Source organism: Galeopterus variegatus, unplaced genomic scaffold (assembly GCF_000696425.1).
Source record: "Galeopterus variegatus unplaced genomic scaffold, G_variegatus-3.0.2 Scaffold2413, whole genome shotgun sequence".
Lineage (NCBI taxonomy): Eukaryota > Metazoa > Chordata > Mammalia > Dermoptera > Cynocephalidae > Galeopterus > Galeopterus variegatus.
In genome coordinates this window covers 253695-264947 of record NW_007728524.1, presented here as the reverse complement: position 1 = coordinate 264947, position 11253 = coordinate 253695, and the positions used below count along the sequence as shown (strand labels likewise).

The window sequence follows — 11253 nt, the reverse complement described above, 5'->3', positions numbered from 1 at the left end:
AAAAAAAAAAAAAAAAAAAAAAAAAAAAAAAAAATCAATGAGCAGAGTACACAATAGGGACCCTGATCTACAACAAGTAGGCCCAATGCATTTTCTTAACATGAAGGTCACAGCTCAGAAGTGTGTCTTTGTAGCAAATGCATTTCCAAAAACTGAACAAATACTTCTAGAGTTAAATAGCTCTAAATACAGGCCAATGAGCCACACACACAAAAACCACTAAAATTTAAAAATTAATTTAATAGACACACAGCCTGCAAACAAAATTTTTTCCTTCAGAAACATATTTTGTGATAACACTGAAGAAAATGTTTAAGGGCAAAAAATAAAAGATGTTGAGCATGCCCCAAATACTTCTGAAGAAAAAGGTTATAGTGACACTATGCAGATACTGATAAACAAACCAATAGGCCGTTTGTTGACCACAGTGCTACTTATAGTAACTAGAATCATATTGTTGTAAATTAAAGGGAAATTAAAAAATTTTTTCCAACTTTGATTGTAATGTAGCAATCTACTAAGCATATTGTGCCAAAAATTAGTATTCAATAAATATGGAGGGTAACTCATACCTTAAATTCCTCCAAGATTTTGTAATTTTTCCCATGATATTCACAAAAGTTTTTCACTTCTTTGCACTCAGGACAGCATCCATTGTGTTCCACTTTAGTACACTTTGGGTGAATTTTAGGGCATTCTGGCTGGTCACAAACAGGTCCATCTAGAGCACAGACACAGGGACAGTTGGAATGCCCTGGGAAAAATCGTTCTCCCAGCTTGTATACAAAGCCGCTGTCATCCACACACCCTTTCCCTCGATAGTCATCAAAGATCAGATTGTCATTACTGGAGATCTGGTCACCTTCATCAGCAGGATAGTCTTCATGACTGATGGCAGCAGAGGTGACCAATCCAGGGATGACCAACAGCAGTATGCAAGCTTCATGAATATGAAGAGCCATCCCCCTCCTCAAAGACTTCTGGATGTGCTCCTATTATTATATATACTCAGCTCCTTCCATGGGAATACAAGAGGGGTGGGCTGGAAACAAATATTTAAAAAGAATAATTTGACATATTTAAAGAGAATATAGATTCATTTAAGCCCATGCACTTAAACTGGGAACAATTTGGCAGATAGTAAGACCTCAAATAGACTAAGTTCATGCAACTATCTATACTTTATTGTGAAGTTTGGACAGTTGTTCCTTGGCAATGTATACACTAAATGTGTTCTACATGGAGTTATTTTACATAGGAACCTTCAGCTTAAATTCACCTTCTGAATTTCAAAGGTCTGGCTTTGCCTAAATTGTAAGAAGTGGTTGTACTGAGCCTCAAAGTGATGACAAGTAGCTATTTACAAGTAACTCACGAATATTTGAACTCACATTCTGTATTATTCTTTAAACTGGACTTGTCAGTGATAGAACATACACATGTTATAATCATTTGTGTCAAAACTCAAGAGTTTAGTGAGACAAAAATCTAATTCTAAAAGAAAGGGAATAAACTAACAGTTGAATGTAAATTGTAATTGGGATGGAGCAAGTATAAAGGCTTTTCCACTTATTTATGCCCATAATTGGAGAACTAGAATGATCTCAACATGAGTTACTTGATTCAGTGAACAAGGATATGGATTTTAGAACATAGCTAATTATAAAAATGTAACTACTTGACAGTGAATAAGAAAGAAAATTTAAAATAATAAACAATACAAGAGAACCCCATGTATTGAAAAGGATTTGTTAAAAAGCAGATTTATTTGTATTATTGTCCACATCTTTATTTTACTCAAGAGGTAAGCTTCTAGTGGGCAGGAAAGATATATCTATGAATTTTTTTTTTTTACAGCAACTTGAATCTAGTATTTATGTAATATTATTTGAATTAATTACTTCTATATAATATAAATAACATTCACAAGCCTTGAGAACATTAACTCTTTTGAAATGCTAAAAATATTTGCATTTAGGCAATTTGCATGAAGATGCCAGTGTAAAACTGTTTGTGGAAGTTTCTTAAAATAGTAATGAGGAATTGCCATTCACAGAAAATATGCCTAATTAATTTGGTGACATCGACTGTTGTAAACTTCAGTTAGTATTAGTGCTTGGTGTGAAGTGTTGGTAGTGGGTTCTTATTTAAATGTTTAGAGCAACTCACACAAAGGCTCTGGGAAAACTGTGACTGTAAGGAATAATAAATAAGAAAAAATGTTGTGAAATGCTATATTTGTCTATTTAAATGCTATTGGCTTTATGCCAATATCACTAAGATTGTACATGGGACATTTCAGATCATTTATAAATGTCATTCATTGGTTTATTTCAGATTATATTAAGAGCAATGTTAAATCATCTATTTTTTAGTCTAACATACACAAATGATAATTTTAAAAAGGACAATGATATCAGGAAACTTCACAAACTGTTATATTTTCACTCTAAGTTATACATGCAAATTCTAGCAATAGTAAAATGGAAGGTAGTATATCCATGCACTCTTTCCAGAGAAAACTGATACTAGAATTCCTCTGATATTCTCTGATATTAGAATTCCCTTTCAGTAGGTAATGGTAAAGGAGATGAATTTCTTTTAAAATATGTCAAAAATAATGAGTCATGACAGAACCAGAAAATGCAAACCTATAATTCTACTTGTGAAGCTGGAGCCTCCCTTTGACAAAGCATTTTTTTTTCTCTTAAATTACTACAGAGGCCACAAACATAACAGAAGCTTCTAAAAAATCATAAATATAATTTACTAATTAAAGCATGCATTTACACATCTCTCACATAATTACAAAGTTTATCTTGGAAGAAAAGAGAGCTACTGTGCTTCCTTATAATATTCCAGCAGTATCTACCAATACATGCAAGATAAGCCATATAAAAGACACATATGATTCTGCTCCAAAAAGACATAGACAGAAAATGATCTCTTTATAAGCTACAGGTAGGCATCAATGTGTCAGGTTATGATAGATGTAAACATAAAGGGAAAAATAGGAGTGTAATACCCACTTTATATAAACATTAAGTATGCTTTTATTATATAAAATACATTTTAAAATATGCATGGAGAAAATAAGATTTTCTTTTTTATACAACAAAGTTTTTTAGGCTATTTTTTTTTAAAAAGCAGCCTTCTTCATAATTGAGTTGCTCTAGTGCCATTTAAGATACTATTTATTTACGAGAACAGAGAAATCAAATAAAATGTTTATCTGACGATTTTAAATAAGAAAGCAAACATGGCTAAACTGAAGATCACTTCCCAGCTAAACTTTCCCCCCCCTCCCCATATTGCTACATGTGATTTAAAATGACTGCATCTATTTTTTTGAGAAAACAAACATAACTCATGCCATAAGATACACTTACCTAATCACTCTGGAGGTTAATGGTTGTGGTAAGGGTCACAGACCAATATGAACTAAAAGGTCAGGTACGTTTTAGAAAGCAGTTCCTTTTCAATCCCCCCAAAACACATTTTCAGGCATAAATTAAAGGCAATCCATTATCTCCACCTCCCATTTCAAAACAGTCAAGAAGCAGTCTCCCGCCCTTCCAGAGAGAAACACAGCAGACACACATAAGAAATATGCTTCGGACCTGTCTTCAGAATTCAAAGCAAGAAGCAATGCTGGTCCTGTAGAAATCCAGACCCGAGTAGCAGAATCATGTTGAACTTATTTTTAGCATTTTCTTAGATCCTTCTATGAAATTTCCCGGCTGATTACGCCTCCTCCACACATGAGTTCACTTACACAGTGTTTGCTACGGCAGTAGAGGTGATTTGGCTAGGCTCTGAGGATCACAAACAGCAACAGCATGCTGTAGCTAAAGCCGCTCCGCCGGCAAAACCGTCAGCATCGTTCACAATATGTTGCTTGAATCCCCTCTTACATAGCAGAAAAATGCTAACTGTGGACGTGAAGGAAAGGAGCAACTTTAGCTGGGATTCTGCATCAGTGAGAGCAGTTCGCAGACTGCTGATTTGGAGCTCATTCTGCCGGTAGCCGGGAATTCCTCAGCACCACGGACAGCGCCAACAACTGGCTCCTCAGCCCAGCTCGGTCGAAATCCCAGAGCTGCCTCGTCAGACCAGACTCTCGTGTTCTCTAAGCAGTCGCACGTTATACAGGGGGAAAGACATTCTACGTGCGAGAGACTTACTTACATCGAAATTACAATTAAAAAATATTTAAATTGTAATTATACCTAATGCATTCTTGGATGGGTTGCAGGGATGAAAGTTCCGGAAGGGACTTGCATTTAGATTTAAGCCATCTGCAGTACCTGATTATTATTAATATGAGGATAAAGCATAATCACTGTCAAAGAATCTGTGAAAATGTACGCTCGCAGATTCTATTTGACCCTTTGGTTGCAGAAAAACTTTCCCGTTTTACATGATTAAACTTCAGGTCCTACTGCAGTTTGAATCTGATTAAAAAGAAAAAAAGAAAAAAAAAAAAAAAAAAAGTACCGGGTTTTCCTGCAGATTGTTCTCAGCATTAAAAATCAATCTCTTGTAATTCATCTAGTCTGTCATTAGGCGTCATTGTAAAGCTGTTTCTTCCAGATACTCAGTCTCTAAATTCTTACCAAAATGAGAGAGAGAAAAGACCCAGACACAAATAAATGAGCAGGAAGTTATTGTTACTATTTTTTTTTTTTATTATGGTTAACAGTATGAGCACTAAAATATATGTTCAAAGCATGTTTTAAAGGAAATTTTAAATGTTACCTGCTGGGATATTTAACCAGTTATTTACTAATTTGGGACTACAGGAAGCATTGTCAAGCCTTACAGGGAAGTCCGCAGTGGGATATGCTGAGCGTCAAGACCACGTTCGAACGGTGCCGTCAGAACCTCCGGAAAACAGACTCTCCCCGTCGGGAGAAAACACGACCGTGTGCGCCTCGCCCTCATGGCCCATCAATTTGTGAATCTGCCCAGATTTAAGATCTAGCAAATGGATAACACCATTGTCACTCGCCTGAGCTAAAACTCGACCTGAGAAAGAGAGAGAGAATGAATCAAAGTTTTATTTCAAGCAGTCACAGAAGCAGTCAGTTTGTTATCAATGAAACATACTATTTTGTTTCCATTGTGATCCAACAGACTCTCATTTTATGTGAGATGTCAGTAATTAAACATGAACTAGCTCCTGTCCGAACAGGATATAAACTGAGTCAAAATTAAGACACATCAGTGATTAGGTTACAAAATTTTACGAAGAGGAAATAAAGTCTAATGTTCCTTATATACTGTATATGCAGAGGTCATCAAATGCCTTGCTATTCTCCTTATATTTGTGATTAATAAATCACTTTGAGAAGATGACATTGACAACAATTAAGCAAGGCAACTTTCTCTTCCAAATCAATTATATGTTAAGTAGTTTTCAAAATTTGTTTATGGCAAATGTATACTATATATTTATATAGGTATATATCTCATGAATAATTTGTATCTTAAAATTTGTATACTACTTTAAACTTTATTATAATTATGCTAAACCATTTCTTAAAACTATAATAGTATACATTTCTGTTTTAAAAATTACTCATAAACTCCACAACTTTTCTTTGGAGCAGAAATGAAAAATACCTGCGTTTCAAAATGCCTTGGGCTTTTTTACTCTAACTTAAAATTCAAAATTCTGTGAAACTAAATTTTTGTTACACAGGCTAGCTAAATACAACACAGGGTATTCTTATAACTTTTATAATTTATATTGTATAGTGAATCATTTCCTTGAAGGAAAAACAGATCAGGAATCCAATTTTAATTAATACTTTCATTAAAGAAGTCCAGTAACATACTATCAGGGAACCTGGAGATAAGTAAAAGCAATAGAATATGTCTACATAAGTTCAGTACTAAGGATAAGTAAGTAAGACATTAGTACAATCCATGGGATTATCTAATCACACTTAGAAGGCATATTAGTATTCTAGTAATAATATTAAAAATTTATTAAACTCTTTTAAAGTTCTAAATTCCATATTAAGTGCTGGATGTTGATAATCCCATACAATCTTTATACTAATCTAGTGATTTAAAAAATAGTATTAACACCTTTATATGGGTGAAGAGAGGCAAGGTCAAGGATTTGGATCCCTGTATTGGTTAGCCAGAAAGGCTAAGTGACTTGCTCACCATAACACCCTAGGTATAAAGCGAGCGAGCAATTAAACACAAGCATTTTGAATCCAGAACCTGGGCTTTTAGCCTATATATTTTCCACATTCAGTACAGCATTGTTACCAATGATGCCTTCTTGACAGAATTTAGGTAAGTGACATATTGTGAAAATAGAATTTGTCCATTTGATAATAAGAATTCTAGAATGATATCACCATGAAAGCCACAGTGAAATATTTAATCACAAAATATATCCCAAATCATTATAAATATGTATAAAAAGAGAAAAGTTATAAAGGTAAAGCTAACCATGATAAATACGGCCTACTTGCAGTCCTTTATAACTACTGGGCTTCTTCATCTAGAACAAAGCCTGACACAGCAAAGATCCTTAGGATGGATGAGAGTGTCCAAAGCAGCAGATGTGAATATTTTTTATAGACCTTCTTCTAGTAAGTCTTTGCTGACAGAGGCATTACATATGGGTTTCACTTTCAGGTTCACTCTATAGGCAATTGCTGTTTGTAACTTAGTAAAGAATCAAACAAATAACTTTCTTTTTCGTGGTCTTTATACAACATCTTGGAAAGCAGTAAATATTATTTTCTACTTTTGAAACCAAATAAAACCAAGCAGAACCAAAACCAATAAAGAAAAAGGAAACAATTCAACTTTAAACCATTATCTTTTGTTGAAGTCAAATCTGTAAAAATCATAATTGGAAATATTTATGAAGGTTCTTGGTAATTTCTGAAAGTTTGTTCAATAAAATGGAGAGAATGATAATACTGGAACTTAACAATAGGATTATATAATTCATCAGCACCATGCCTCGGATGTTTCAAAAATTTGTCTTTGTTATGAGAGATCTGAGTTGGCAACACTATGGTAAGGTTTTTTGGGTTTACCTGAACTCATTTTCAGAAAATTGAAAGACTATATATCTCACAACCAATTCATAAAATTAGTATAAATTTATAATCACGTTCAACTTTATTTAAAGTGTATTGGATTATTACTCTGCACATAATGTCTGGCTTAAAGATTGGTTTTGCTGGGAATGGGGATGCTGACTCTTTCTAGGTTAGAAGATTTTCAAAATTACTTAACAGGATGTGTCAACTGCTACATTAGTATCTAGCTGGTATGAGAGAGAGGCTGCACTCTCAAAAAAAAAAAAAAAACCAATATGATTCCTGGTAGCATTTCTAAAAGTGGAGTATTTAAAGAGAAACTCATGGCTTTCTTTCTAAATATCCTGGTGACTGGTAATGTAAAACAAACCATGGTACAAATCTCTTGCCATTTGAATGCCAGGGTCTTAATGGTAAATTTAGGAAGAACAGACGATTTATCTACATCAGAACTTGGTCAATGGAGTGAAAGTATGGTAAAAGTAAAATTTTAAATAGTACCATAAGAATGTATGTGAAACTTGCATGAATAAAGTGCATGTTAAAGTAAATATGCCTCTTTTAAAATATGAAATAATAAAAATTTATAAATTATATTTATTTCTACATTAAATATTTTACTAAAATATTAGAAAACAAAATATAACCAAAATAATTGTCTTGTAACATGAAATTACTGAATAGAGTACTTAAAATGATATTTAGTGTAGTATTTTAAAAATAATAATTTTACCAAATTATAAATGCATACACTCCACAAATATCACATGGATTAAAATAAATAATTTAAAAACCACAAATTAGTATAGTTTGTCAGTATTATTAAAAATAAAAAGTCAAAATTGATTCATAAAGTATTTTTTAAAATATAAATGTTTAAACATCTTACGTAAAATAATGACTTGTTTCTTTGCTTTTGTTAATTCAAGTTATTAGAATGTCCAAACTTTTCACAGAATGGGAAGAAAATAAACAGTCTGGGAAGAAGATTGATTTAACTTTATAATTGCTAGTTATTTATATAAATAAATCAGTATATACCAGCAGTGAGTGATTAGGACTAACCTCTTCATTCATATGTCTCTAAAAAATGTAATCAATACTACTTTCATCTACCAAGACTTTAGCATATTTTCTTATTGAGTAAATCAATACCTTTTTTATTGACCAATAGGGTTCAATGAGGATAACATGTGTTGCTATCCATTCTTATTGGATGAATACACCAACTCTTTCTGGCTTAGAAGACAGGAACTAAATTTCTTCTTACCTCAAAGTATTGATAACTCTGGTCTTAAATGAGCCATTCAACTTTTACGAATTAGTGGGTCTCTCAAATCGTAGTTACAAATCAATGTATAACTTTCTTAAAGCAGTATAGCTTCTTTACAGTTAGTCTTAAAAAGCAGTTTTGGGGGGAAAAATAGTTCCACAAATATCTTGAGCCAAGCAGTCTCAATTAGACTCGGTATATAAAACCTTAAATATTTGAATGTATTTACTAATTTAAGCATCACTAGCAATAGAATTCTTGAAGAAGTTTATAGCATAAATTAACCCATGAAAATCCAGTGGTAAAATTTTATCTGGGCGTAATAATTACTTTGGGTAAACTAACATAAGTTGGAAACTCTTAATCTTATGCTAATAAAATATGAAAATAAAATATTGACATTTTTTTAAAAATAAAGGATTTTTAATTAATTTCAGATACATACATGTATGAAAATTTGATTTGATTTTGAGAGCATACACTTAGAATAGCCAGGAGTTATCTTAAACTTTTCAATACACACTTGCTTCTTCACCTAGACAAACCTTCCTTAAGGTTAGGAGTTCTTCATGCTACCTACAATTTCAATATTTTTTACAGTCATGGAACTCGACATAATCAGTGCTTAATAGATGCTTGTTGCATGAAGAATTACAGTGTATTATAAATAGAAGTGCAAAGATTCTTATGATATTTTTTCATAGAAAGGATATGAGCCCATTTCTTTCACATTCGCATCTATTGGAATGAGCTAACAGTAGCCACCATTTATTGACATCATCTCTTGAATGTATTTTTCACTTCCCCACCTTTGGATTGTTGCTTCTGTAATTCCCTCTGGTGAAATACTTTCCTTAGCTGTCTCCATAGTCCCCAACCATACCTTCACAACAAAAGTCAGCCCATCTATTCCAGGACATTCGCATCTATTGGAATGAGCTAACAGTAGCCACCATTTATTGACATCATCTCTTGAATGCATTTTTCACTTCCCCACCTTTGGATTGTTGCTTCTGTAATTCCCTCTGGTGAAATACTTTTCTTAGCTGTCTCCATAGTCCCCAACCATACCTTCACAACAAAAGTCAGCCCATCTATTCCAGTTCAAAGTCATTTTCTTCACCTAGTTGGTACAAGGCATCCCAGGTAGAAAATCTTCCTCTTCTGAGCATTTATTGCATTTTATTCATATGATTCATGTAGTAATAAGATGCCATAAATTATGGTCATTTGTGTATTTGTCTTACATGCTTAACTTTGTAATTACTCAGGGACGGGGCCATGCATTTTTTCATTCCCTCTAGCTTAGCAGAAAGGTTGTTGTAGTCAATACTCTCAACATTCAGTGGATAATAGTAACAGCTTTCACAACTACAATTTTTAGTGCTTATTATTTACCAACTACTGTATTATGTCCTTTTAAGTCCTACATGTATTATCTCTTTTTATCCTCATAACAACCCTGTGGTTTAGGTATATACTATCATGGAGAGTTCATACCTATACTGTGGTTTAGATATGAACTATCCATCATAGCAGCCATGACTCAACTGTGGCTATTGATCACTTGAAATACAGCTAATACAGATTGAAATGTGCTGTAATTGTAAAAGGCTCATGAGATTTCAAAGACTTATTATGAAGAAAGAATGTAAAGTATCTCATTAATCATTTTTACATTGATTACATGTTGAGATGATTTTGGATATATATTAAATAAAATAGATTTTAATACATATAAAATGTATATAATATATTAATATATCAATTTTACCTGTTTTAAAAAATGTGGCTACTAATTTTAATTTACATTTCATTTATTTACATTAATGTATTATTTACATTTCTATTGGACAGTGCTTGTATAGTCTCTGCTTTATAGAGGAGAAAAATGAAGTTTAGAGAGATAAAAGCAACTTCTCCAAGGCCACACAGCTTGTAAGTTGTGGAGTCCGGATTTGAAGTCTATGTGATTCCTGAGCTCATGCTCTTATCCTCTGCGTCACGCCCTAATACCTCTGGATGAATTTTTATTGATCGGCTCCGTGTCATCTCTCCCACTGTGATTCAGCTGGCCTTACTAAAATGCAACATGACTCAGAGTACACATCTCTTGGGCGTGCAGCTCCAGTTTCCAGCTGAATCTATGTTTGTTCCTGGGAATACTTTAGAACTAATTTCTGTTTAAGTACAAGAAATATTTCAAAAGTTTCATTTCTGTGGTTGTCCTAATGGCATTTATTGACTCCATGAATTTGTTTGTACAACTAGATTCCTGGAAATAAGTGACTAACTTAAGAAGGTTGCCTTTATTCTCTTAGAGCTCCAAGAACCCATCCAATGTACCAAGCATTCAACAGTGTTTTATTTATTTATTTTATTATTATTTTTAAAAAAGATGACTGCTAAGAGGATCTTAACCCTTGACTTGGTGTTATCAGCACCGCACTCTCCCAAGTGATCCATGGGTCGGCCCTTCAACGGTGTTTTAATGAGCAGAAAAAACACATCCATATCCTTAGGTAAGTATTTTATATTAAGATCAATAAAAAAAATTATCGTTTCATTTTTTTCTCTAAGGGAAACAAACCTGAATATATTATCTTTCTGATGCTTATTACTTTCCATACTGACAAACATCTTCTCTGCCTCATACAAATAGTACTCATATTTCTGAATACAATGAACATATTTTGCTCAATTCCTTACACTAATTATTCCTGAAAAGAGAAACAGTTCTTGTTGTGGTGAAAGATTTCAATTTAATTTGCTTTTGTATAAAAGATTTTTTCATAATTAAGAAAAGACAAAATTAATTTGTGAGATTGATAAACTACTGTAAAATTATCTAAGTTAGAGTAATTGGAGTTCATTTGTCAATATGACCATTCATATTCCCTAAAA

The 11253-nt window shown here is 33.0% G+C and overlaps 2 protein-coding genes across 2 annotated transcripts in view; both read right to left on the bottom strand.

Moving 5' to 3' along the window:
• The window catches only part of VWC2L (von Willebrand factor C domain containing protein 2-like), a 25948-nt gene extending 22151 nt beyond the window's left edge, over positions 1-3797 (bottom strand). The window contains exons 1-2 of the mRNA XM_008581631.1: positions 3390-3797; positions 573-1042 (exon numbers count right to left, since the gene is read on the bottom strand). Coding sequence (XP_008579853.1) covers positions 573-962 — 390 coding nt within the window. The 5' untranslated portion in view covers positions 963-1042; positions 3390-3797. The remainder of the gene's footprint in view (positions 1-572; positions 1043-3389) is intronic.
• An 892-nt stretch (positions 3798-4689) lies between these two features.
• The window catches only part of LOC103597764 (sperm-associated antigen 16 protein-like), a 253065-nt gene continuing 246501 nt past the window's right edge, over positions 4690-11253 (bottom strand). The window contains exon 2 of the mRNA XM_008581630.1: positions 4690-5028. Within this exon, the coding sequence (XP_008579852.1) occupies positions 4853-5028 (176 nt within the window). The 3' untranslated portion in view covers positions 4690-4852. The remainder of the gene's footprint in view (positions 5029-11253) is intronic.